The sequence below is a fragment of the Linepithema humile genome, chromosome 2 (genome assembly GCF_040581485.1).
Source record: "Linepithema humile isolate Giens D197 chromosome 2, Lhum_UNIL_v1.0, whole genome shotgun sequence".
Classification (NCBI taxonomy): Eukaryota; Metazoa; Arthropoda; class Insecta; order Hymenoptera; family Formicidae; genus Linepithema; species Linepithema humile.
Window position 1 is genome coordinate 20360438 of NC_090129.1, and position 27887 is coordinate 20388324.

The 27887-nt window shown below is 42.0% G+C and overlaps 1 protein-coding gene and 1 long non-coding RNA gene across 2 annotated transcripts in view; one reads left to right on the forward strand and one right to left on the reverse strand.

Moving 5' to 3' along the window:
* LOC105679195 (uncharacterized) overlaps positions 1 to 27887 on the forward strand; it is a 69916-nt gene that overhangs the window by 15976 nt on the left and 26053 nt on the right. The window lies entirely within an intron of this gene.
* LOC105679193 (muscle segmentation homeobox-like) lies at positions 13612 to 27173 on the reverse strand. The gene is made up of 3 exons (XM_012379080.2): positions 24726 to 27173; positions 17297 to 17493; positions 13612 to 15316 (listed from the first exon to the last, which is right to left on the reverse strand). Exons 1-3 carry the CDS (start codon positions 25750 to 25752, stop codon positions 15071 to 15073), a joined length of 1470 nt encoding a protein of 489 aa, XP_012234503.1. The 5' UTR covers positions 25753 to 27173; the 3' UTR covers positions 13612 to 15070.

Sequence of the window (27887 nt, forward strand, 5' to 3'; positions counted from 1 at the left end):
CGTCGGCTCTCCCGTTCTACCGACTGCCGCCGCATTAATTCGCCGTGGTAATTAAACTGCCGCGTTATTGCCGGCAGCTCGATGAAACGTGCTCGGACTGCAACACAATCCGCGGATTTTCCCGCGTATTGGCGCCGGCTGGCTTCGGCGCTCGCGCGCATGTTGGTCGCGTCGGAAAAGACCGTGTTGCGGAAAACGCGGAGGTACGTGTGGCGGCCGCGTCGTCTAAGGCACCACCACCAACACCGCCACTTATCGGCGAAAGCGGCGGACTTCTGTGAATGCGGCAATGGCGCGGCGACGCGTAGTTTAATTAACAATGAGCACGTCGCCGCGACGTCAGGCTGAATCGCGGACAATGAGAAGTTGTCAGCGGCGCGAGGCTAATGCGTGGGTTGGGGGGAGGGGAATGGCGGTGTAGTCGTTGAACGCTGTTACATGCCGCCGATAATGGTCGGGAAATGTTTTGTGCATCCAGCCTGCCGGTTTTCGGAAATTAGAAAGCAGGTCCGCGCGATATTTACGGCGACACGCCAGTAATAGCAATGGGAAGAAATCGATCTCAGGGAAGCGATACTACAATGCGGATTATCCACTCCGAAAACTATTGTGGAAGAGGGATTTGATAATTATTAGTCAGCCCCAGTTTGATTGAGAAATACATTCAGTTAAATGTCTATATTGTTATCACCTCTTTTAATTTGCGGAAAGAGTGCTTTCTCGTTATTTTTCTCAGCTAAAGACTGAATACCGAACGAATAGTTAAAGTTTGCAAATTTTCAACTAAATAGAAGAGCTATAAAATAATGTAAAAAGTTGAATATATAATATACAATGAAAATCTAAATTATAAAATATTATGAATGTGAGATATTAGAAAAATATTGTCGTCTATTAATATTCTTCAGAAATTCTTAATTTACAAAATCACTGCTTTAGTGCATTTCTATAGTTGACAGCAAATTATGAACAATATAAAAGAATAAATAAAATCGTGTTATTCTTATTTAGTGACATTAAAATGACACGAGAATTACATAAACGTTAAACATAATTTAAAGTTTAATATAATTTATATCGTTGGAAAGTGTAGATATTTATAAACGTCAAAAACAGTGTAACTTGTATTTAAATAATTTTAATGCTTGAATGTGTGTGTATGTGTGCGTTCGAGACGATCGAATCAACTTCTGTTTCGCACCAAGGAGCTTTTGCTCGCCATGCGGCTCTTTGCACGCCGGTGACATCGGTGTCTCGAATCCGACTCGTTGGTTAATATTGACTGGCAGCGGTTACGCCTGCGCCAAAGTGGCTGTTTGCCCTGAACAACCCTCCCATTTTAACTCACACCCGCCGCAACCTCTGCGCGCCAATGTTGTAGTCGTTGCTAAGCCCACGGCTCCGACTTTATGAGCAGCTAATGTAATAATTGTGCGGCACGTATCGCATTTAATGAAAAAAAAGGAAAAGATATTGCAACGGCTTCAGACACGGACAAGAACGCGTCCGGATCACCGCAAACAAGAATATCGCACATTACGCTCTACTTCTACGCTTCCGCCAAATTAAATTTCATTCAACTCATATTTTTATATTTTTCGAACTTTTTTTTCACCTGACTTGTTATTTATTATTCTTATCGGAGTCGCGAGGAAATTGATTTATTAGCTATAAATGTCGCGCACAGCCATTTGTTCTTCCTTTCATTGTATCTTTCTTTAAATTGTAAAAAATATTTTCGTACTTGGAAACTTTTACTTCGTTTGATTTATTACACGGGATATTTTCGTTTGCAAGGAAAATTCGAGCGCGCGTGTAAGATCCAATTAAAATGGCACACGTAAATTTTCGGCTAATTGAACCGCGATATTTGTCGATTTCAGTGAGCCATGAATGATAATGTCTTCGACGTCGCAATTATCCGACAATGTGCCAGTATGTCGATGTGGGGTATTACGCCTAAACAATTCGGTTATCTCGGCGAGCTGCAAGCTCGACCAAGTCGTACCGGATCTCGAGAAAGTTCCGACATTCAGCATTAACGTTGATAACTGTTCTGCAAACGGAGATGTGCATCGCCGAAGTGGCATGTTCGGTTCTATTAACAATTACCAAGAGAGCCAAACACTTGTTTAACGTTAATCGTTTAGCGTAACTTAACTCGCTTTCTATGTATTAGTTATACTCACGGTTGAAAAAGGGATGGACAAGTGTTAATTAAACTCAGCTGGCTCGGTTTGCCGAAGGTTATCGGCGGGGCCCATATTCTCACCTTCGTTTAGCGTCGCATTTGACGCTAAGTGTGAATATTTGGATTCGTCTAATGAGAAAACAGCGCGATATCGAGTATACCTTTTTTTCTCACGCAATAACGTGGACTTGGTCGCCGTCCGCATCGTTCGAGGACGAAGAGCGAGGCAGCTATGGCTAAGCTAGAAAATGTCGTCGACAAAAAGTTGACGAATCCTCGCCGAAATTTCCCCTTAATCGTCGCATCGATTCGCCACCCGTGGTCTACGAGGTGGCACGAGATCCGCGAGTCGTCCTCCTCCCCGGTCGGCAGTATTCGCATTCAACTGTCGTCCTTTCGTAATAATTGCTACCGATTCCCGACCGCCATGCTGCATTTCCAGGTTTTTACCTCGGCGAGTCCCCCCTCTCTTCCATCCGCCGTTCGTCCCCCGCTTTCCGACCCTTCCATTCTCCATGCCCTTCTCACTCCTCCTTCCCACAGCCGTCTCTCTCCCTCCCCCCTGCGCACCCTGCTCTCTCTCTCTCTCTCTCTTTCCCCGCGTTCACTCTCTCTTTCCCGCTTCTGTCTCACCCTACCCTCTCGCCCACCCTCTATCTTTCTCTGCCCTTTTTCAGATGCGACAACGCTTCGCTCACGATCGCCCGTCCTCGTCGACGGGCACGCAGACTCTCTCGTAGACGCGTATTTACGAGTACACCGTGAATGCTCCCCTCGCCACCTTTATCGCGATCCTCCTCCAGTCGAGGAGGATCTCTTCGTCCTGCGCGGCTCTCTTCCAGACACAACGGTCGTCTCACCGACGTGCTTCCTCTTTGTCTTCCCTTCCCGGACGTAGACGGGGTGAGAGAAAGGGAGAGAGAAAGAGAGAGACTTGCGCGTTCACGTGTTCACGGACACACGTCCGAAATCGCCGAGGTGGAAGAGTCTGCCTTCCTCGTCCCACTCGCGAGCACGGGTAACATGGCCGCCCCAGTGGTGCAATTAGAGCAAGCCTGCGCGCGTGCACACCGGCTACAATATCATTAAGATAGGACTTGCCCCCCCCTCACCTTGCCGGTTGAGCTTCGGTCGCTTCTTTTTGGCTCCTCTCACTTTCGCTCACGGCTCATCCTCCTCGCCCATTTTATAGCGTTAATCACCACCGGCGGCAAGGGGCGGAAAGGGGAGCGAAAGAGGGCGGTCACGGCTAGAGTTTAGCGCATAGCGAAGAATGAATGATGTCAACAGTTTAATTGTTTAATTGTCATTTACCGATTTAATCGAATTTTACGATAAGTGCAATATAATTAAAATAATCGACGTTTTTAATGAAAAATACAGGTGTTAATTATAAACATTTACATGCAAATGAATGTCATGCTTAATCAACACAGTTATAAATAAAAATTTCACAGTGGGATTTTTATTTTGCGCTTGGTTGAGCGAAAATTTGACTATGAAATGTTTATTTATAATTACGGTCGGTTAGACGCGACACTGTTTCGTTAACAAAGTTAGCCTTTATTTATCAAGATTTGATCTAGCGATCGTATTTCGAGGAAGGCTCGTTACCCTCGGCCGAGTCTGGTCGCGAGGACCACCCCCTTCGTGAAAGTCTCGCGGTGGCGAGCGGAGGGTGCAGGGAAGGACAAGCGTATCTGCGTGCCGCTAGTATAAATCCTTATAAATTGACAAAAAGCGGCTATATCGGCTGCCGGGATCTCCTGGTAACCCACTCTGCGGAAACCTCCTCCGCTGCTCGGGCTAAAACAAAAGAAATTCTTTTCGCGGCGCACACTTCTGGATGAGAGACGCGTGTGTGTGAGAATGCACGCAAGCGCGAACACAAAATATCCAACTGCGTATCTGTCCTTATCACCGTAATCTGCTTCTTGGTCTAATATCTTGTTCATATTTGCATATTTTCGTCTAGGTAAAACGAGTTTTAAATGTAATTAACAAGTTTCGATGCTACGACCGACTGGAATCGGTTTGTAAACGAGTTCTTCGAATAGTAGTAATTAACACAAAATTGAATTGCTTAAATTAGCATTTGCTGCATTCCCACGACTTGGCTAATTTTTTAAAGACCCAAATCATCCGCCTTTTTCGGAATTCAGGCTCTTGTGAATGAAGTCGTAGACGTAAGCGACAAAACGCTCATGTTTTTGCGACTCACGCTTATCACCGATCGGACATAAATCAATTGCGGAGTTAAACGGTCATTCCTCTTCATTCTGCGCGATTAAAGAGCAGCGAATTCCGCGACTCGCGATCGTGTACGGCCCTGGGACTTTTAAGCGACGAGCCCGAAGAAGGGAACCGATCGGCCGAAGACACCGCGGAGAGCGGTTCTTGCTCCGTGAGTGCTCCGAGTACGACCGCGGAGAGTAAGACAGTGGCCACGAAATAAGAAACCGGTTGGAACCCAATTTACTTAACAACGGCCGAGAATCCAACACTTACGGATGTCCAACCGAGCTCGCGCTGAAGCTCGCAAGGCGGCCTGTGTTACCTCGTTAGGCATGCGTGTATATGTGTGTGTGTGTGTACATATACGTGCATTCACGAGACACTGCCACCGCCATTACGATCGCTACCACGGTCAATCGCTGTCGCCAATCGCGACCAATACCATCGTCGCTGTTATTATTGCTATCACGGTATTAACACCGTCAGTGCGCGCTACCTTTCACCGGCGCTGCTCGAAAATCAAGCAAATCGCCCGCTAATTAGGATAATCGCGCGCAGAGTTACGTTGATTAAGAGATTACGACGGCTTGCGAGATGGGCAGCAGAAATTTAATTATTTAGTATTGACGACAAGAAATTCAATATACTTTGACATTCAATCTTAATTGCTTGATAAAATCTACTTATCGTTATGCTGTTTCATAACATACTTATATTAAATTCAATTGAACATGTTAATTATGTGCCAATCATTTTGAAGACAGTTTTTTTTAAAACATTTTAATACATCTAAAAAAATCAGATAATTTCCAATAATATATATATATATATTTATAGAATTCCTTTTTCGTTACGCAGTCTTGACGGCATATATGTCTTCGCGATTAACGACAGAGATAATCGAGATATTTGCCATCGTCACCAGATCGGTGAATGCCGTCTTCGTTTCCGCCATCACCACCACCAATCCCGCGCGAGACTTGTACGGTAGCCGGCTACTAATTTCGACTTCATCAGCGGAGATAAGACTGGAATTTTTGCCGACGAGGACTCGAGAAAGCCGGCGCTAAACCCACGGTCCACGGAGTTCTCAATTTATCTTAGAGCGCGACGCGATAATTCCGAACGCTGGCTGTCGCGCGATTGCGATAAATTACACGAAATAATTCGTCAAGAACGAGGCACTTTTTTTCCTGCAACAGTTGTAATGGCATTGCCGCAATGATTTAATACAGCGAGTCAAAAACATTATTAACGTAAATTGATAGCAATATTCAGAAAGATTTTCCAGATTTTGAGTATTGAAATGCAAGATTATTTATAAATACACTTATTAATTAATCAATAAAAGCTTTTCGAATTCGTAATTTTACAACAAATATAAAATTAAAATACTAACTTGAGAGGTTTTAAAACAATTATTATATGTAAAAATCACAGATGGAAATAAAAAGTAGTTTTTATAAAAACTATCTTTGCCATAATAATCATGTAGAATTCAATGAGAAAACGCTCTCTTCTTCAGTCTCGCGCGAATTACGAGCGTGATTATCTCGAGCTCTATTTTAACAACCTGTACAGAAAGACATTACAAAACTGGCGTGAACTAATTTACGCATTCGCGTAACAAAAATAATTGCGCGTATTAAATCTGATTATTTTACTGCTCGCCACATGGATATGCGTGCCATTTAGAAGGACCGCGTCGACGAGGGAAGGAAGGAGAAATATCTTCCTAATTGTGGGTATAAGTTTCGCGTTTTATTTAGTTTACCAGCGTCTTCATGGAGTGCAGGCGCTCGCCAGCTACTAATTTCGGTTTCACCGATCGAGATAAGACCGGTGTTTTTATCAGCGTAAGCCGCCTTGCATCGCCGAGTTCTTAATTTTCGTCCTTAAGACTTGCCCGGCGCTGGCATTCCGACGCGGCTCGCTCGATGTGCTTACGAATGACCAATAAGCGGTCCCGTTCAATCGACATGTTCGTTTATAATACGAAAATTAGAGAATATCTCGCCAGTCACATTTCGTCATGTAATAATAATAAAATCACAGCACGTCTCGATACAAGAGAAAGATCGGTTTCTTCGTCGGAAAATTTTATACAGATTGTTTTCGATTAAGGATAAATCGATATATTATCGCATATCCTTCGTTCATGATGTCAATTAGCGTCATTTCTGTTTTTCAGTAGCCTAATTTAATTTGACGATTTCTCCGTTTGATTCTAGAAAGAGGTATCTGTATACAGAAGTAAAAAAAATAAGTTATAAAAATGTTTTATAGCATCGTAAAATTATATTCCGAAGGAGATCGGCTGGCTGTGTATTTTTGTTATTCTAATCTCACAAATATTTTTCGTCCATGATCAAAATATATTTAAAATCATCGGTCTTCGCGGCCGATTAACTATTCAGCGTGTTACAGGCGAGAAATTTGGAAAGAGCCCAATAACAATTAAAGCGAATGATTAATTCTGACGATGCGTGCGATCGTCGCGCTGAGGCTTCCACGCTACATCAGAAGCTAACACGGCGCGCTATACACGAAATCGTGAACGAGGCGGCGGCGTCGTCATTCCTTAAAGCCGATGACAATCTCTCTACAGGACCGACTAGGTGTGGTCCTACGGCGGAATCAACGGGTTTCCAGGAACGTGAGCCATTAGACCTTCTGGCTGGTGTTATAAATTGTACATCGTTTAATTAGGCTCTCTCTCCGCCCGTGGCCGGGCCCGTGTAGGGACGGCTCAGTTATTTACCATTTACTCCCGCAGCCCCTTATGTGGTATCTCGAAGCTACCGTGCATCAAATTGGATCGGAATTGGGAACGAAGGGCGGTCGCGTCCGGAGGACCGAGCCGGATAATGCCGGCCAGAGAGGCGATTGTATAGTACAAATCTGGATTCCTAGCCCTCGCGCATCCGGCCGGTTCTATATTCCTCCATAGCCGGATAATAAATATTAGAAAATAGTGTAGCATCTCCCACAGTATAAAAACAAATATTGATAAACCGAAAAAAAGCAAAAAATTTGAGAAACATAATTATTTTATTTTTAAATGATGGAATAAATCGATAGTAATAATCCTCAAAATGAAGACGGTTGATTTCTTTTATAATTTGGCGCAACTGTAAAAAGTACCACCGTTTTTTATTCATCAACTTGTAATCAAATTTTATGATGGCGCTTTTATCGTTTCGGAAACACGAGCGTCGGACGTGTACGGCGTGACGCGAATTTCACACTCCCATTTCGCGAGTCGCGCTTAATCGGATAAACGACGGCGACGTGTGTAAACGGGCACGGGTGTACATGTAAACAGAGGTCAATTAAGGAAGTCCCCGCTGGGACTCGTACTTCCCCTTTGCTCTCGCTCGAAAGCTCTAATTATTTCTTGCTCTCCGCGATCACTTCCGCGCGCCCAAGTAGGTAGGTTGGTAGAACTATAGGCGTAACTGCCGCTGTGCCGGGAGGATCGCATACTTAATTGGAATCCGATAAGCGCACACGTTTCCCATCTACGTGCACACCCAACGTTTCCCCATTGATGTATTTAAGCGCTTAAATGCAAATCATTCCGAAAGTAAGAACAAACTCAGGCAAAGAATCAACGCACCCACGAGATATCTTTAATGCTGACTTTTCATAAGCAACTTAAATGTACTCAGCGAAGTAATTAAGCAAAGAAAGCACGATATTTGTTTACAATTAGCGTAAATTAGTATACACTAATTTTTTAATTTATATTTTATTATTATTATTTTAATCTTTTAATTAAAAATATTTAAAATTGATCAAAAAGATACCGTTGTGATGCAAATTATAATATTGTATTTAGTAGTTGGTTATATTTCGTTATTCGACTAATTCCGATTTATCTTGAAACACATCAGAAATGTAAATCAGACTCGTCAAAAGTATAAATTAAAAAGGCTTGTGAGAACTCGCTTCACTGACAAATTCGTGGTTTGTTCCGGTGAGAATCGAAACGACTGGTCCAACTGCGCGATACCTCGTAGTCGTGGAAACGGGTTAACGTCCGCATTATTTTTGCTCGAAGCTGTCAACCCGAGAATCCTTGCGCTAACAAGGTGCCGCATCGGTCCAACGTCCGAATCTGTTTTTCTCAATGGTCCTTTGGGAAGTGGCGGGCGTTCGGTCCTTCGCTGCGAGAGTATCTAACGAGGGATTGATTTTTTGCGCATTAAAATATCGACTAATTGCACCAGGATTCTGCCATTGTTTTTGTCGGCTCAACCGCGAACGTGATCTGCCACTCGAACGTTTCCGAAATCGAAATTTTGTCCCGTTGTTTTTTCGAAACAATAATCAATAAATAAAGAATAAAAATGAACAAATGAGAATATAAACTTTAGATGTAGCAGAACAGAAATTTTATATTGTAACAAATATAAAAACACTAAATACCTTGAAGATGAATATAAAGCTTAGTTAAAACAAACGTGAATTAAAATTTTTAATTCAAGACTATAATTCGACTACATAATTTTCTCATTTACTTTTTAAAGACTTCAAAACTACCTCTTGAATATTCTTTACAAATAATTAATTTGTAATGTAACACTATTAATAAATTAACACTATTAATTTAAAATCAATGTATTATAATAAATTAGACTTACTGATATAAATTCAAAGATCGGGGACGACGTCGATCGGTGTAACTCGATTTCTTCGACTGATCGGCGAGAAATAAAAAAAGAGGTTCTCTCTCTCTCGCTTTCATCTATATTCATAGGGGACGAGTTCCGTTCAGCAATTAATAGTAGCAACATTCTCCACGTTGCGGTAGAGACGAGTCTCTGGAAATAATTACGATCTTTTCGTTTTTCATCGCGCCCGCGTCTGCGCCGGGATAATCGGCGTTGCTACCGTCGTCGCTACGGCGAAATCGGGAGAAAAAACGAGCGTTTACGCCGACAATTCATAATGCGGTGTCATTTCATCCTATTTACAAACCGGTCGCGCCGCCGACTGTCGAGGCAGAAAGATATTAAAGTGATTTCCGTCCACTCGTTTTCCTCCCGCGTCCGCGCCTCGCCGCCGCCTCGCGTCTCGTCGCCGCGCTAATTGCTCCTGGAATACCGGGAGCCGGTGGAACACCTACTTAAACTAGCATTCCGCACGACAATCGCCTCGCGTGTAAAACGCCTTACGCTTTCGCGCTCAGAAAAGTGCCGGTGATTAAATAATACAGTTATTATCTCTTTATTGCGATGCGAGCTGACGACCGGACTCGATCTTGATGATAGGATCTTCAAGTAATGACGGCTATAAAAACTCGCGAATCTATAAATTATTAAAATTATTGCCGAATACTTCACATTATCTTTTTTTTTTTTTTATCTATGATTCACTTCCTTTTTCTCAATTTTTTAAAACTAAAATATGACGTTCTTAAAGTTACGCTGAATTTTGTAGATGGATATTAGAACAAGTAATTTTATGAAAAAAGTATTCTTATTTCGAAACATTTTTTTTTTTTTTTTTTTTAAGATAAAGCGGAGGTTTAGATGTGACGTTATAAACAAAATTACTTATGAATTTTACTTACGATCCCGTCTCGCCGCTTCCATGTTCGTTCTATCGTTAATACGTGTAAGAACGACCATCAAGCTCCTTGCTCCTAATTAGGAACTCGGTTCCTCGGTACTTTTGAAGAGACGCGTTTGCATCGGCCGCGACTTTCTTGCAGCCGTAGCGAATAACTTTCTCGCCGTAAACGCTTCGATGCCGCCTCGATCGGCTCCGTAAATTTTCTACGAAGTCGGAAACGGGATTTCGTCTCGATTCATCTCGCCGGCAATTACCGGCAACGGCACATGATCGCCGCTCTTCGGTGCGTTCGATTTATGGTATTTCGAGCGACAACGCGATTATTTTACTTCCCTACAATTTTATCGAAGCGCATCTTTGAAGTAACCCTTAAAAGTATATGAGGTGCGCGTATTTTTGCACGCGTTATTTTCTTCAATACGATATCAATCGAACTAATTTGTAAAATTGATAGAGAAACTTGATATTGTATAAAAGCAAAATTCCTTGCAATACTGCAATATTACAATATTATATATTTGTAATTTAATTGTAATATTATAATGTTACAATATTGAAAAGAGAAAATAATAAAAAAGTAGACATCAAGAAAACGATAAACGAGAAAATTAATTGCGAGATAAGATTTGGATAATTACGCATTATCGCGCATCTGTAAACTTCCGACACTTTCCATATACTACTTCCAAATTTATGATCAAAACCACGATGAGGATAATTTGCCTTTCTCGGTATGGTTGCCGCTTCTGATTCTCCGTAATCCCCGGCGGAAGACACGAATCCAAGCGCCGGTACACCCGTTGAAACAGTGGCAGGCTTCCAATTAGGATAAGGCCCCTTGTCTTAAATAATGCCACCGAGGCCTTCCTCTCTCTCTTTCTCGGCCGCGCGATTGACTTTTCGTAAAGTCTCTCTGTCTTTCTCTTGTATAAATTAGTCCCAGCCGCTACATAATAGCGTGTCGATGCGCTACTGTCCCCCGGCCGGTTTCCCCTCCCAAAGTTTACCCCTTTGGTTTTTTTTCTAATTTGCCTTTTCTTTCATCCGTGAGCATCTTCTTCTCTCTCGTTCCTCACCTATTTGCCTCCCTTCTTGTCCAAATTTCTTTCTCACTCGCTCGTGCCTTTTCCACTAGATGCGCATTCAGCCGTGTCTCTCGGCTCTTCAGTCGGCACCATCCCGCTTTCTTCATCGTGACCGCTCGTCAGACCGGACTGCTTAATTTACGACCAATTAATTTGGATAAACTGAATGAGCAGAGCCCTGCTTTCGATGCACGCGTTAACCGTGAATATTTCTCCCCTCCCTCTCTGGTCCCTTCCGGCCCATCTCGCTTACCACGTATGTTCCTGCTTTTTTTCCGAATTTTTTCAATGATTGCGACCAGTTTTGTAGTACCGGTCAATTATTGAACAAAAAATACACCGACATCAAATCGAATGGCGATATAATTAAGAAGTAAGTGCCGGCAGAAAGTCTTTTCGGCATATAATACTACCGATTTTTATATAGCAAAAAGTAAAATAAAATTTGATAAAACCAATGTTATAATTCACTTTCTTTGCTTGAAAAAATTCAAAATCGAATATTACGAAAGTCACAGTTTATTTTCATGCTAAAGACTTTTTAGAAAATGATTTGAAATCTGTGCTTCAAAGCTAAAGAGAACAAAAGAAATTGAAGTCCGCTGTCCCTTATAATTAAGACGCAAACACTGTTGCGCGATTTGCGTTTTATAAATCACACTGTTAACGGAGTTAGCTACTCGGACGAGGAGGGTTACAAGAGAACAGCCACGAAGAAGTGCGTGGTGTTCGGTGTCGTCGACGGACCTACTTGGTATTCCGTTACGGTCCGAGGGCATAATTGGACGCCAACTGGCGATGCTCCTCCGCGTATCGCGAAGACAAGAAATTATTCTTTAATTAATTGTCAGCGCTCAATGTGGCCGTATGCGTAGGATCGGCCGGCTCGGTACATAAATTTCATCTATATGGGAGCGCCGACTGAGGTCGCGCCGAGAAACGGACGCAGGCGGTTGACAGGCTTTGGAGAATACAGCAGGAAGGAGGAGAGAACAAGGCATCTCCCGAACAGCTTCCGATCTACACGGGTAGTGAATATCTGGCGCCTGTTTGTAAAGCCTTTAACGGTGAATCGTCGCTCTTAAAGGATCTCTTTGCGCTTTGCCACTCACCTCGGGACGATCGGTTTCTGAACTGCTTGATACATATTCAATCTCCGATTTGTTGACATTGAGATAGCAGGATTTCATCATTCTCGAGTAATTGCTTATTTAATGACCCGAAGATTTAAAGATTGGAAGTTGTTGTAAGATCCATACATCTAAACATTCTTTCCTTTATATCTAATCAATACTATTAAAACTCGCTTCTTAATTTTATTCATCTAGGCAGCGATTTGTTGACATTTAGATAGCAGGATTTCATCAGTCTCGATTAATTGATTATTTAAGATCCGACAATTTAAAGATTCGAAGATGTTTCACACATCTAAACGTTCACTCTTTCTTTATCTAATCGATATTATTAAAATTTGTTTTTTACTCTTAATCATCTAAACACTATTAAATAATATTAAGTAATATTAAAAATGTTGCTATTATTATCACAAAAAACGATCGTGTGCAGCAATAAGAATTTTAAATAATTGAATTCCTCTCATAAACTTCTTCATTTTCAATATTAAATAACACCGGCCGGTAAATTCTCAAATTAAATTTGTGTAAAAGAAAATTAAATTATTTATCACAAAATAATGGCAAATTCCGTCGCGAATTGTTGACGCCTTCGAACTTTGCGCGCTTGCACAAAATGCTCAGATGACAAGACAATTATCGGGATGGTACAGCTTCTCTTTTCGTCTCGGAAAATTGTACGTTGCCAAAAAACGAGCTGCAGGCGCCTATGGCCACTCAGTGTAAAACGAGACAGATGCACACAGCGAAGTGTGCATAAATATGATAACGAGCGACCGGCGTGGACATGTGTTGGTGCGTCCTCTATATATATTTTATAATTAGCCGCGAACCTTCCCTTCGATAAATCAGCGTGCCGCCCAGGCTTAAGACTTAATTAAAAATTTAGTCAAAAACCAATTAGCAGCCAAGGTGGATTAACATATTTCTAATTATCTGGCGGACACTTTCGGTCGCCTTATACCACCGGATTGACTACTTGCCATATATGAAGCCGACTTGTCGATGACTGTGCAATACATTCGATCGCGTCGGGGCGAACCCCACGAGCCATTTTTTTCCTCTTTGTCCAGCTTAAATACGACGCCTCATTCAGGAAGAAGTGGCGCCCGATTGATTGCATCATTGTATTTATAAATTTATTAATCACAGCGTCAAAAAGTGGTTCAGACGCTTATTAGTAATTCTTTCGGAGTTATTAGGCAAACTATTTTTCGTGCATTCTTTCTTTAATCGGATAAAATGTAACCTAAAAAATAAAATATTAATGTTAGTAATTTTGAAAATAAAATACACTTTTGTCTTACGGTTTGTATCTGTGGATATCTGTGTAATAGAAGTGTTGGTTCGTACATCTTGCGTCAAGGATTGAAAAATCGGCGAAACGTAAATATTGAAATCATTTTTATTTTGCTATAATATACTTCCATGGATAAATTATCATCTTACATTTATACAAGGCGCATAGGTACGTCTAGAACCTTGCCACATTCGTAACGTTAGTTTTTACTGCCTATGAACGATTCCATCTCCCTCGATTCACGATCGATACAGACTGAGATACACAATTTGCATGCACTTACTTCGTTTGCTCGCGTAGAAAAAATTCAACAAGTTTGAAAGATGTCAGAGCTAAATGACGTGCTTGCCGATGAAAGATCAATGGTTCGTCTTTTATTTACCGTCAGAAACATCACATGATGCGACTAATATAATTTTTGAGAATACGACTAAAACTGTGCAATCTGATACTTAAAAAATAAATACTTCTGATGAACTTGATTAGATTTGTTTTCTTTAATATGAGCGCTATTACTTTCAGGGAGATAATTATTACATTTGGCATTAACGTTGGCTCTTTCTTTACTGCTCTCAGACTCGGAATTGTTTAAACGTACCTCACATATTCATTCGTCGCTGCACTTTGAGCGGTCCGCATTTAAAACAAACTCGGGAACGAATGTTTGCTAGATCCAGCGCAGTCCAAATCGTTAAAACTAACTCTCACAAACGCTCGCTCCTCGTGATTTCACCTCTGTGAGGGTAATCGAAGCGTCCTGTACACGTGTGTATATACATACGTACACTCATAGTTACCGTACGAACGCGTATCTATTTACACTATGTACACTTATGCTTTCTCTTGAGATCAAAGTTTTCGAGCGCCTTTCACGGCGCTAATACACGTATACTCGTTCAGGGAATATTACGACGATGTTTTTTCAGTTAGACTTCCCGAACGATAGCTTCAGGCTTCGTTCAATTGAATGTCAGATTATCCATATGTCTCTGGAGATAAGGCGCCCGGGGTTAACGCGCGAGTATCGTTGCATCGCTTCTAGCTAATCCGGTTTCCAACGCTAAGTGATGGATCCTAATATTCTTGGTAGAAGATTGAGTGATTAATCCAGATAAAGGGCTAATAAACAAGAGCAGTCGAGAAATCTTAGACAATTTTTTTGAAAGAAAAATCACTCGCGGAGATTCGATTTAATATGTACTCAACTTCTGCTTTCTTGAGTCTTCAATTCTCCAATTTTCGTCTTCTTTAGCTTTTCGATTCTTGCTTCTTAGGTTCTTCGCGATCACTAGTTTCACATGTTCTTTCTTCATTTCTTAATTCTCGGACTTGTGATATTAAAAATTTTCAAGTTTCTATGTCTCGAATAATTAAGCGTATAGATTTTTTGTTTCCATGAATCCTTAGTCTTTGGATTTTCTTATCTTCTTGCATCACTAAATTCACAGATCCTACATCATCGGATCTTTTTCTAAGAATAGATTTGTCAAATTTTTAGATATCAAGAATGATTTTAAATCGCACACGTATCGCTGAAGTATCGTTATTAAGGGCGGTGCCCAGGCGGTCCCATGAACATAGCTGCCGCCGCTGCGGCATGAGTATGCCTAGCCATGGCAGCCGCAATGAAGGGAGGCACTCCTGGGGTACCAGGTGGGCCCACCCCGGAGAACATCAGCCCCGAGCCGAAACTGGGGTGCAAGAGAGGCCTCGCGGATAGTCTTAGCTTCTCTATTTCTGCCTCCTGAAGCCGTTTCGCCTTGGCTCTTCGATTTTGAAACCAGATCTTCACCTGGAACATTACGGCGTTCATGTTTAGAGATGATAACGGATGCATTTGACGCAAATAACGTGACTATTTTTGTAACATGTGTAGTAAATTTTCCTGTGTGGAATATTTTTCTACATTTAATTGCGTATATATACAGTTGTGAAAATTAATTAGCAATTTCTGAACAAATTTTTTTTACGTTACTCGAGAATATTGTCTGAAAAAACATCGAATTGTGTGAGAATTCATAAATTCTACATTGTGTTACATTGTGGCATGTGACAGATTCGTTTAGCAAACATTGCGCAAGTGTTACGCAGTTATTAGCCGACGTCGCATTGAACACGAATGGCTAGGAAATTTCAGCAAACAGCACGTTATCGCGTACGTCTGTGAGTACGATTAATAAAATTGCACAATAATCTAATGATTAACATGTCGCTGAATACCAGAACGATATAATTGGCAAATAAAAGTTTTTATACAAACGTGTGCAAACTTTTAGCGCACTATTAGTCAAAACGGTCAACAAAGCGTCAGAGCTAATAAGAAATTATCAATGTATCGAGAAATTCTCGACGTCACAAATAGTGACACGCATAACGGTCGAGTTTACGCACAAACGAGTCGAGTTAACGTTAAATCGCGTTTAATTGTTATTTGCGCAGTCGTATGCGAATTCCGTCGTTTACGCAGCTGTCACTTTGAATCGACAGCTAATTTGCGGTACTTTGGCACGAAGACGTGGGTATAGAGACGATTGTCGGGTATTAGAATTCCGAAATCATTCCACATCGATGATGCTTTTAACGAGCGCTCATTTTCGATAATATGTTTGAATACTTCAATATGCGATAATGATCGTGCGCTGTTTGCAGAAGATATTGAAAAATATTGCCATAGCTGTCTAGAAAATGTTTCCCTTTTGATTAATTCGCCTTTGATTAATTCGTGACATCAATTCGACTAAATTAATTTTTTGTATATTCAAGCTTTCGTACAGATACAATTCATGGAAAATTAAAGATTTAAGTCAAATTAAACTTGAGAGAGTAAGAGTATACACAAATTATTATTGTATTGTCATTTATAATGCATAAATATCAAATTTAGTTCGAGCGATAAGAATTGAATGCTGATTTTAAACTATATCAATCATTTGGACTTGTTTCTTGCACTATTCATAAAAAAATTACACACCTTCTTGCACGAAGTGATAAATTATTCTATAAGACTATACAGATGAATGTCGCCGCGAGTATCACGATTTGAATTGTGGACATGCCTCTTTGTCCGAGGTGAATAATGAGAGGAGAGAGCAGGGTCGAAGGAACGGTTTGGCGGTTTAAGCGACACGAGGAGATGGCAGGGTAATCGTAGCTTATCTAAGCAAATGAATGCGACGTGGTGTTTCATTTTGACTGATGCATTGTAACGAATGCGCAAAGTGTATCTGAACACGCTAACCGCGCGATAATGGCCCATTTTATTATAAAAAAAAAATTCTGGTAGTACAAAATCAAAAGTATGAAAAAGAATAAAAATAATTTGCAATTAAATTTCCTCGAGTATGCAGACATAAGAATATTAATTGTGAACGGCAAAAACTGTTTGCTTGAAAAACAAATTAATTTCGCTGAAACGCCCATTTAATCAATGTTAAGATAAATATAGCTAATAAATTATAATAATTCTTATCGCATAATTATACTCTTTAAATAAGACTCATGCTTCATTTAATATCATGTAAGAGAGATGTATTCTTTTTTGTCAGATATCTTATTTATCAGATAACGTAAGCACACGTATTTTTCCCATGTTTTTAAGATTCAACATGACTGATCTATTCTAAGCGCGTTAACTATTTATAGTCTTAAACATGCGGGTAAAAGTCATGATTAATTAACTTCTTTCTTAGCGCACATGTTCCTTTGAAATATCAATGAGATTTCTTTCAATTCTGAAAGAGTTAATAGCTCGCATATCAATTGAGCGTCTCACCTGCGTTTCCGTAAGATGAAGGGACGACGAGAACTCTGCTCTTTCGGCTATCGTCAGGTACTGTTTCTCGCGAAACTTTTTCTCGAGCGATAACAGCTGCTGCGTCGTGAACGGCGTTCTCGGTTTTCGGTTTGGCTTGTGCTTTCTGAGGGTGCATCTGACCGGGCCTGGCCCGGGTCCCGGCAGTCTTAAGTCCCCTGAAACAAAAAGAAAAGACATGTGTTCAAATAGATGTTCCATCTTCGTGTAAATTATCATCAAACGCAAATGTTTGGAAAAGATTTCACATTTGAACATAAAACGCTCATAAGAGTTTATTTCGTACGGCAAGTTTTTAATTTGCAAAAATATGCCATTTTTATATATTCAATGATGTAATATAAAAGGTTTCTTAATGGATCGAACCGGAACTGTAAACTTCGATTTATTTTATAAAAACGCAAGCTAAAAGTGAACGTTATAAGAAGCCTATTTATATAGTTGGAACGTATAACCAATCTTCCCGATACACGGAGATGTAAAGTTTTTATTAGCGAATCATTTATAAACTCATCTTCGCCTACTGTCATTTTGAATGATTTTGAGCCGGTATTCCTGTTTGCGTAGAGAGGATGAAAATAACATTATCCTGCAGCATTACTTTGCTATCCGCATCGTTAGCATTAGAGAAAGAAAGGTAATAATAACATCCGCGAATATTTATAGCATTTATACTATTAAAAACGCCGATCCACCAACTTCGTGCACTCATCGAGTGATAATTAACGTTGAATATGCGATGTTAGTCGTCAATTTACGGGCGCAATGATAGCTCGGTAAAACGTCATTTCGTACGTTTCGCGTGATAAAGCGGTTACGGTCCCACGGTAAATGACGAGAGTGCAAATTAAATCATAAAAATAAATCGCGCTTGAATGCTCAGCGAGCGGCGCCTAATTATCAAGGCATCATCTCAGTTTCATGCATCCGGCGGGCATGATTATCATCGGCCGTTGTTTACGATCGGTTCATATGCAATTAGTTGCTATTGCGTAAAGATCCGCCACCTTTTCTCTGTAATGCGATTACGTCGACGGTAAGTCGCATTTCTTTGTTTTTTTTTTTTTTTTTTTTTTTTAATAAATGTATTTAAGTTGTCTGCTTTATTAAAGTTCATTTAAAAATATGATGTAAAAATATATATATTTTTAAAAGAGTAAAAAATACGGTCTTACGACATTGTTGTGCGCCAAGAACATTTTTCTATATAAATACAATGATTAATATCCAACATGAAATGTATATTTTAAAAGCTGGCGCACAATAGGCCAAATGAAGTATTGACATCAATTAAAAATTGCAGTGGGCTCGCCAATAGCCACCTTTTACCGCGCGCGCGTATTCCCTAATTAGATATATTATTTTCCTATAACTATCGCGCGATACGTTCGAAATAAGCGACTGCTCGCATGTGAGTAAGAGTAATTGATATCTCGTAGCAGCGGCCCTACGTCGGCCAGATGCGAAGTTACATCGCTCGATTTTGTACGGCACCGTGAAAAAGTGTTTTCGACATCCCGCTCGACGAAACGATGACGATTTCGCGACGGCGAGGAGGGCACGCGTGGATTCCGAGCGCTAATTAACGATCGGCCGAGTACAAAAAAGGCACGGGCCGCCGACATTGTCGACCGGATCGGTCGGGACACCGGTATTACGTCTTCCATTCCCGTTGCGCCGCGTTCCCCGACTCCGTGTGTCGCCTGGGGAAACTGGCGGGTTCACGCACATAACCGATCAATATGTCCTCCTCGGAGGCTAATTAATTTCTGCTAATTAAATAGTTATTCAGGCGGATCCAAGACGTCGGGTCTACCCACATCGCTTTCTTTCGCGTTTAAGGGCATCGCATGTGGATCGTGTGACGCGTAATCTTGTAATAAATATTTTGCTAATTACGTTTCCTTGCTTCTCGACGACGTTTTATTTTCAAATTAATGTAACGATACTGGAGAAATTGCTACTGCTACTGTTATGCTCATGAATTGTTAATTAACACTGGAATTGTGATAAATTATGACATTATTTACTTGCCTTAAAATTCTTTCTCCATACGATTCAACACTAAAAGTTGTAGCTAATGATCACACGTATTATATAAAATGATAAATATCACGTACACATAATGAGGCAATAAAAAGTAATTGCTTATAACGAATAACTTTATATAATTTTTTACGACCAAATAACATTTTTTTGCAACACTTTGATATCTCTAGCGCGGTCGTTCTAAATTTATGAGACATTCGCGGAGATACTAAAAAATTCACAAACATGATAGCCTGTATTTCTTGACATACATTTGTGCCAAGTATCCCCAATGTATGTTTAAGTTTGCAGGAAGAGGCACATAAGAAGATAACGCAAATCCGCGCGCAGCCAGACACAATCTGTCGTTACGTCGATGTCGCATCCATTCACGCGGTAACATAGCGATTTCATGTCGCACGCCAAAGTTAGCCATGCCGCGCACGTAACCGATCAATATGTTCTTCTTGACTGCTAATTAATTTCTGTTAATTACCTGATCGCTGAAACACGCACGCGAATGACTACATCGCCGTAATGACCGCGCGCTGCCGCTGATATTCGTCCCGTTTCTCTTTTTACTCGGCGTTCTAAAAATTTTCGCGTTGCCAAATACGATAATAAAGATTGGTTCAGACGTTGAATAAATTTAAGTCAAGCTGAATCGACCTAATTAGCAACATTCTTAATGCTAAACCTAATGCAAATTGCTACACTCATATCCTAAAATTATAAATTTTGCAATTATTAGCTTTAATCAAATACTGAATTAAATTGTAACGTAAAATTGTGTTTTCAAATAACTTCTTTTATAAAAATAAATTATTCACTTTTAAACATGATTGAATTACGATTGTCAATGCTAATTAAATGCTATTAAATGGTTCTTGTATATTAATAAAACATGTAGCTCATCACATAATATTTTCATATTCGATGCGTTATTATTTGAGCACGTAGTTCATGCAAATATCTGTACAAAATGAGTACAAAATTAGAAGACAGTTGCATCGTAATGAGCCGTGCTGTTTTCATCAACGGATGCTGGATTTCGGATATGCTGAAAAAAAGACATGCTAGCTTCCAGACGGCAGCAGCGGGCGTCGCGCCGGGCCGCTGAAACGAGCGAGGCGGGTAATTACGTCCATGGAATGATGAATCGTCCGAAATATTTTGTAGAACATCATTGGACGCGGGGCGGTCGTCGTTAATTCATTCCTGCGCGCGCAATCCAGATAAATGCGTGCGGGCAGCGTGCGCGGCGTTCGAGCGTTATAAATGACGTCCGTATTCATAATTTTCGAAAGCCGCCGCCCAGCGACGGGCCCTGAGATTATCGGCTATGCGAACCTCGTATCGCACCCCACGATATAACTGTCAGCGGTAGAAGGCTCGTGGAAACGGGTTAATAAGCTTTTCACTGTCTAATTTTTCAGACCGGAGAGATAAAGTTACAAATATGCAAAATACGAAAGACAATGTGTCTGTTTACTATGAAGATAAATTCTGTCAACTTGAATTATTGTTAAGTTAATTTTTATTAAATTTACAACGGATTTTAGTAAATTATAATTTTTTTGCTGCAGTTAATTTAATTCTAACAAAAGGCACTATAATTAACAATGTTTTCAGCAAGCAAGTAATCATCTCAAAGCAAAACCAACATTTTGTTGCAAACATTCAAGTGCAATATAAATGCTAATCTGCTCCGGTTTCTGCTTCAAATGCTAGTAATTAGTGTCGCGCATCAACGAAAAGAAAATGAAAAAAAAAAAAATACCCATAAGAAGAATGTAAAGAGTAAGGGAAAATAGGCCAACAGGAACAGTTTGTCGTTATCGTTCGCAAAAAAAAGTTAAGCGACATCGCACGGAAAGCTGAGCTCGCTACACCAAACCTAACGGGCCACCTTAACAAGAGCAGTTTTTTCTCGGTCCCTCTTGACTGTATTATGGATGTCGTGAGTTATGTATGACTCTATCATGTCGAACTGTTGGCGATTCTGATCGGCGGGCTGAATCGATCGCTTCACCCTCGTCGAGAGTTTTCGCATTCTGTCTGAAAAATAAGATTGCGCGCGAGCAACGTGTATCCGTGTTATGTGTTTTCATTAATTCTCGCGATCTTTCAAATATTTTCTTCGATGTTACACTCGAGATCCGGATTTTGTTACGGTTGACGTAAATGATGCAATTCGTTATATTCAATTACGTTACTTTAAAAGATAGGGGGATTCATGTAATGACAGTCGCTTAGATGTATTCCCATTAGTTGCGGGATTGCGTGTCTTCCCAATATTTTCCCTTCCTCCAATTACCATTCCGTGCCGCTTCATATTGAGTGTTGTAAATGTTACTTTCAATTATGCCACTTTAAAAGATAAGGAAGTGCGCGTAGCGAGTTACCGCTCTTATATGTTCATATCAGTTTCATGCTTGCGTGCCTTCCTAATATTTTCTCTCTTTCGATTTTTCCGTCGATATACAGTCAAGTGTTATATCAATGTGGCAAATAAGTGGAATTACATTGTTTGCATTAATTTTATTACACTTTTTTAATAATTTTTTTATTTATCGTAAGATTGATTTTGCTATTTTGCAACAATGAAAAAGTTCTTCGAATATTGTGATAGATAATTTTTCAAAGGCAATTTTCAAAAATATCCAGCGACAATTTATTCTTCGTTTGTTCAATATCACAGTATAAAATAATGTTGCAAATCTCGAAGTTCCTGCGAGTGAAATTATATCCGCGCATAATGAGGGGCTCGCGCTGTTTCCGAGAAAGAAATCTTTAAAACCATTACGAGGCTCTCGGCGAGCATAAAAGTTGACACGCGAGTAACGAAGCTAGGTACGAGGAGCACTCTCGTCCTTTTTCAGTCTCGCAAGTACTCGAGTACTCGACGCGGAGTAGCCTGAAGAGTACTACGATGTACGACTAGCCCATCGCGCGGAGAAGGTGTCGGTTACACCTTAATGAGGTATTACTTTAATTGTCCATTAGAGACGGATTTTGATGCAGCGGTGTTCACGAGTTCTCCACTCGCACGACGACAGGAGTCTTTGCACTTCGACGTCCTTCTCCATTTAAGGAATCTTCCACTCGCTTAGACAAATAATAACGACTGCGACTGCAGGAGAATTAATAATGCGAAGACCAACGTGATTCAAACATCACCATCGTTAATTAACATCGCATTTTGATCGCAAAGATCTAGATAAATGATTTGCATTCCGTTATATTTTATACTGTATATATATTCTCTTGATTTATATTTTACTTTTTTAAGAATGGATTCGCAACGATCGAAACTCCTGTGAACAAATACTAATCGCGAAAGATTCGAGAGAAACAGACGTTCGCAATTAATAAATCGCAGCTAATTTCCTTATTTAAGTCATCGTAAATTATTTATCAGCGAAGTGCTCCCAGGCGGGAGCGACGTCTAATTATCGCGACTTCAAACCTCTGCGGCTTTCTTTCTCGATTTATTAGCCAATTACAATCCATATATCCGCCACCGGTCACGAAACAAGATCTGTATCTGTGCGGTTGATCACTTTTGTACCTGTCCCAAGAAATTGCGCGGCGGTTGCTTTCACGGTTTCTCCTTCCTCATTAGGCAATTACGTCGAGTTTTATCCGCGCGGCCGATTTTTCGTTCGCGTCACCTACGGTCACTCCTGCATCACACCAAAGGCGATGGAAAACACCTATCGTCGCTTTGTAAGCGCCGACCGTGCGTCCCAATTGCCTAGATATATGGCGATCGAGCCCGATCGAACCTTGCGCGCCGATCGCGCGTGCGGTTCAAGGAGCCGGTCGCAGACCGCAGTACGGGGTGCTCGAGTTCCGCGTGACGTTTGTGGAACGGAATCAGGAAAGTTAGCGAAACCTTAACTAGCCGAGTTGCAACCCCGCCGGGAAGTCGACGTCGGTGAGTGTGGAAGTGAAAATCGCGACTTCGGTAGCGCACGTAAGTAAAGTGCACTCGATCGAAGTGAACGATGTTAACTCTCGTAGTCCTTGGAACTAACAGCCGATGTTATGTCTATGGTAATTTTATGTGCACAGATAGTGGTACTAAAAAGTATTTGACACTATTGCTACGCGATAAAAATAGCACGGCGAATCAAGAATATGAGATAAAGTGAAGTAATTTTAGTTGGCGAAAAATCGGATAATTACTTAACGAATCGATTCATCGAATAATTGATCAATAGTTATAAGAACGTTATAACGCGCATAACAAATTTGTATTCAACGTTAAAAAATTTATTCCAAATTTATTAATTTGTGAAAGAAAACGTGATAGCATCGAGACTTAAGCTATAATGAAATATTCATCGAAATTAATACCGTGGAATCTACATAAAAATTCTAAAACAGAATTTACATGACTATGAAGGTCACACAAATATCGTAGGATATCAAATTAGATGCCGAGGAATGCAGTTTTTAATCAGTGATCAAACTAGACTACATTAATATTGTCACGAATGTCCATGACAATAATTTAATGGCAATAATAAATTCAAGCATGATATACGTCCGTCGTATTAAATATTTATCTGCTAATTTGCGCCACATTGTGCAGAATTATATTCTATCGTTAGTCTTCCGCCTATATTAAATCTGCCTATTAAATCTTTCCGCTCGGAAAGAAGTCATCGGTTAAAACGAAGGTATCTCGTCGATCATACGTGACGGCAGTTTTCAAGTCTCAGTTTTAAGGCTTAATCGTGATGAAGGTAAACTGGAATATAAGCGAATTCTTTGGCACGTAAGGCCGATAATATCCGCCTATTCGCGTGATCTGCGGCACTAATGCAGAACGTTATGAGTCTGCGTGCCGTAAATGTCATGCGAGTTGCATTAGAAGTTTGCGTTTTCTATCTAATCACCGACATTGTCACTCATATGGTTTCGAACAAAAAAAAAAAAAAAAAAAAACGAATGCAAAAAAGCAAAACTACTTCTGTCTACGCCTAATATTCTTCGTTTTTTTTTTTGAAAGATTTAGGCAGATATTTCTTCGTACGTAATTAAAACATTAAAACGAGATTAAAATAAAGTAATAAAAGTAACCATAAATTCGATTCGACTCATATTATCGATTTGATTCACTTATTTCGATTCGATCCAATTCGAAATTCGATTTATAGCATTCACATCTTGCGCGAGACATTTATTTGCATTATTTAAAGCAGATTGAGTGGTATAAGTTATATATTACGAGCATGTGTTGAAAAAATATCATAAATTTAGTGTTTTAATGTAATGCGAAACGTTTTAAACCACATGATAAGTAGCCGAGTCTTTCTATTTTGAGAGACGCTTTGATCGTGTTTAGCCTTACCGTTCGGACTGGTCGGTCCGCCGTGCGGCGTGTAAAGATGTCCATGAGGATTGTGCGGATGCGGAGGTGGGGGCAGCCACGCGAACCCCGCCAGAGAATGCGGAAATCCTGCGGGGTTCCAGCCGGGAGCGCCGGGTGCTCCGGCGAGATACGGCGGCCCCTGCGACGGCCTCTGCACTCCGGGATGAATCGGTTGAGGCACTACCGGGCTAGACTTCTCCTCCTTCTCCTGGCCGGCCTCCAGGTCCCTCTCCAGCTCGCAGTCCGAGTCCATTACATTCAGATCCTCGGACTGGCCGACGCTTCTGATCTCGTGGTCCTCGAGATCCAGATGATCCGTCGTCCGGTCGCCTTCCAGCGAGCGATTCGCCTCGGAGTCGCTGCGATCGTCGAGGATCTCGCGTCTGCTCGCGGGCGACACGGATCTCGGATTAGTGATCCTGTCGATCCTCTCGTCCTCCTCCTGAATGCGCTCTTGCTCCCGTTGCAGCATCGTCTCGCCGATTCCGCTCGGCGAACTGGTCGTCAGTCGATGATCGTCGCGATCCCGCGGGATCTCCTGGTCTATTCTAATGGGCGAGGAAGACTTGTCGTGGCTCGTTCTAGAGAAGTCCTTCACCGTGATTATTTCCTGCCGCGCCGGCGGATGATCCTGCTCGAGTCTGCTCGAATGGTGATGATGGTGATGATTGCCGAAGCCGGCGAGCCCGTGCGGGCTCAGCCTGGCGAGTAACTCTCTGCTCTGCAGCCTCTGCTGCTCTATCAGCAGCTCTCGATACCTGGTCTCCATCTCGAGATTTTTCTCGGCGTCCAGCCGATCGTCGTTGTCTCGCCTCGCCGCGAAAGTGCCGCCGCTGATGGCACTCTTCTTCGTGCCGCTCAGCAGGGAGTCGACGCTGAAGCTGATTTTACCGCTTCGCGGCTTCAGATTCGACGACGCTGACGTCGGGGTGGCCATGTCGACGTCCTCGCACAGACGATCGCTGCCGGAACCCGGGCCTGTCACTACGCCTTCGCCGTTGCTCATGCCGTGATTCTCACGTGTCGGTCGCTTAGATCCTCACGTCTCACAAGTCTCCAAATGTTATTTTTCCAACGTTTCGGATTAATTCAAGAATCAGCCGTTTATTTGCCTTAATTCCATGTTGAATTGCTCGCTGTATCCATTAAACTGCGATTTCCATCTCTGAAACTCCGAATAAATAGCGTTAAAATGTCAGCTGATAATTGCTGCATCAGTTTCTCTTCTGTCAAATGCCTGTCAAAGGACGATCGATGTGATATACTGACGCGATGGAACTACACGGTACTTTCAGGTGACGATCAGTCACATCGTGATTCCTAGACGAATCCCGGTGACGTCAAAGCGACGTAGGCACAACCTGTCACCTCTGCAAGTCCCGTGCTCTCCGTTATTCTCGGAATCCGCCGCATCGCCGCGGAATGACCCAGCCGACACGAGCGGATTCCCCCATTAAAGTCAGAGGAGTGTTTTTAGGATATCAACATGATGACACAACTCTTCTTATCTCTTAACTTTTATACCTTTCGCATCTCCGGCGATCTTCAGTGTTTCGATGCTCTTACACGGCAACTTTTTTTCACGATATTTTACGCTCTTTTCTCAGATAACATTTAACGAGTTCGTACAAAAACATTTAAACTGTGCTTTAAACAAAGGTGTGCGGGAGAAAAATTGCACTGTATCTTAATTAAAAATCACGTTGCGCGAGTGAGTTTCACGTTGACAGCTCGCCTGCTGTCGTAATATATTATAACTCAATTGAATAAATGTTCCATAAGTCGACGATTATTCTAATCTGTTGTGCATATCTTCCCAATATATTCTAAAAGATCCACAGCGTTGTGCTTTCGAAATCTCCCACGTAGTACATATAGTATACGTATATACAGTGCACTTCTTTCCGTTTCTGTTTCACCATCGGATTACAAGTGTCAATATTTCCGCGCCGACAGATTTTCGGATGACAGCTCGGCTGATTTCCACTGTCAGTAGGTAAAGTCCGTCATGCGACGGCCGTCGCTGCCGTCAACGCGTTCCTCCGCGTGTACGAGGGTATTGAACGCCGACGTCGTTCGATACGCGGTGCCCTTCAACATTCCTGGGTTTCTGCCAGAATCCTCGGACTCTTCGTGCACCCCGATGACACGGCCCGGCGACGGTTCACCGAGAGGATGGTCAAGCACGCACTCCAGCGCGGGTCACGCGACGGAGGGGATAAGATGGTAGCGCGCGGCGGTCTGCCCGAAAAGAAACGACCGTCAGCGGTCGGCTACAAATGTAATCGGTGTAATCTGTGTAATCTGCCGCGTGGTGGCCGCCACTGCCGCGGAAACGGCACTGATTACCAGCTCGGCTGCACTCGCGGCGGAGAGCCCTGCCGAGGTCCATTCTCTTTCTCTCTCCCTCGCTCTCTCTCTCTTTTCTCGCTCTCGAATGTCGCTGCCGGGTGCGCGCCGCCCCCGCAACGCTCGCAGAACCGGTACCGAGGCTTCGGCTCGACCAATACGCGCGAGTCGGCGCGCATCTCGGGCGTTTCGCATGTGGGCGTTCTTCGTGGTCGGACGGGGACCAATAGCGGGCACCGAGGTGGATTGAATACTGAAGAGGTGCCCCTTCTTCTGGGTCGTCGGGCTCGCCAGATGGAGTTGGATGCATCACCCGTGTCCGAGAGCGGCCAGGTGGTGGGGACCGAGGATGGTCGATGAGACGCGGCGTGGCGGTGGAACGCGGCGGGACCGGGCGGAACGTGACGACTCCTAATTGTCTAATTCCCGGGCGCGCAATGCGCGAATTGATTGGCAATACGGGTGCACGTGGCTGTGTTGCACGGGCGCACGCTGGGCGCACCAGCGTCCCTCTCGCGTTCGCCCGATGGACGGCGTCGTGGTTTCTCGTTCCGCTCCTCTCACGAGAGAGCGGGCGCTGCTGGTCGATCTAGGATTTACCACGGTGCCCGTGATGCGCGCGACCTCGACACCGGTCATATTTAATTATCGGGATTAGCGTGCGTGCTCAGACACGTGACTGCAATCTTGCGACAGGTTAATTTTCAGCTGACCACTTGGTCTACTATAATTGTCAGCGGATAAAGCATGTTGTCTTGTATGTAATTGTTTCTAAAAAATAGTTTTAGTAGC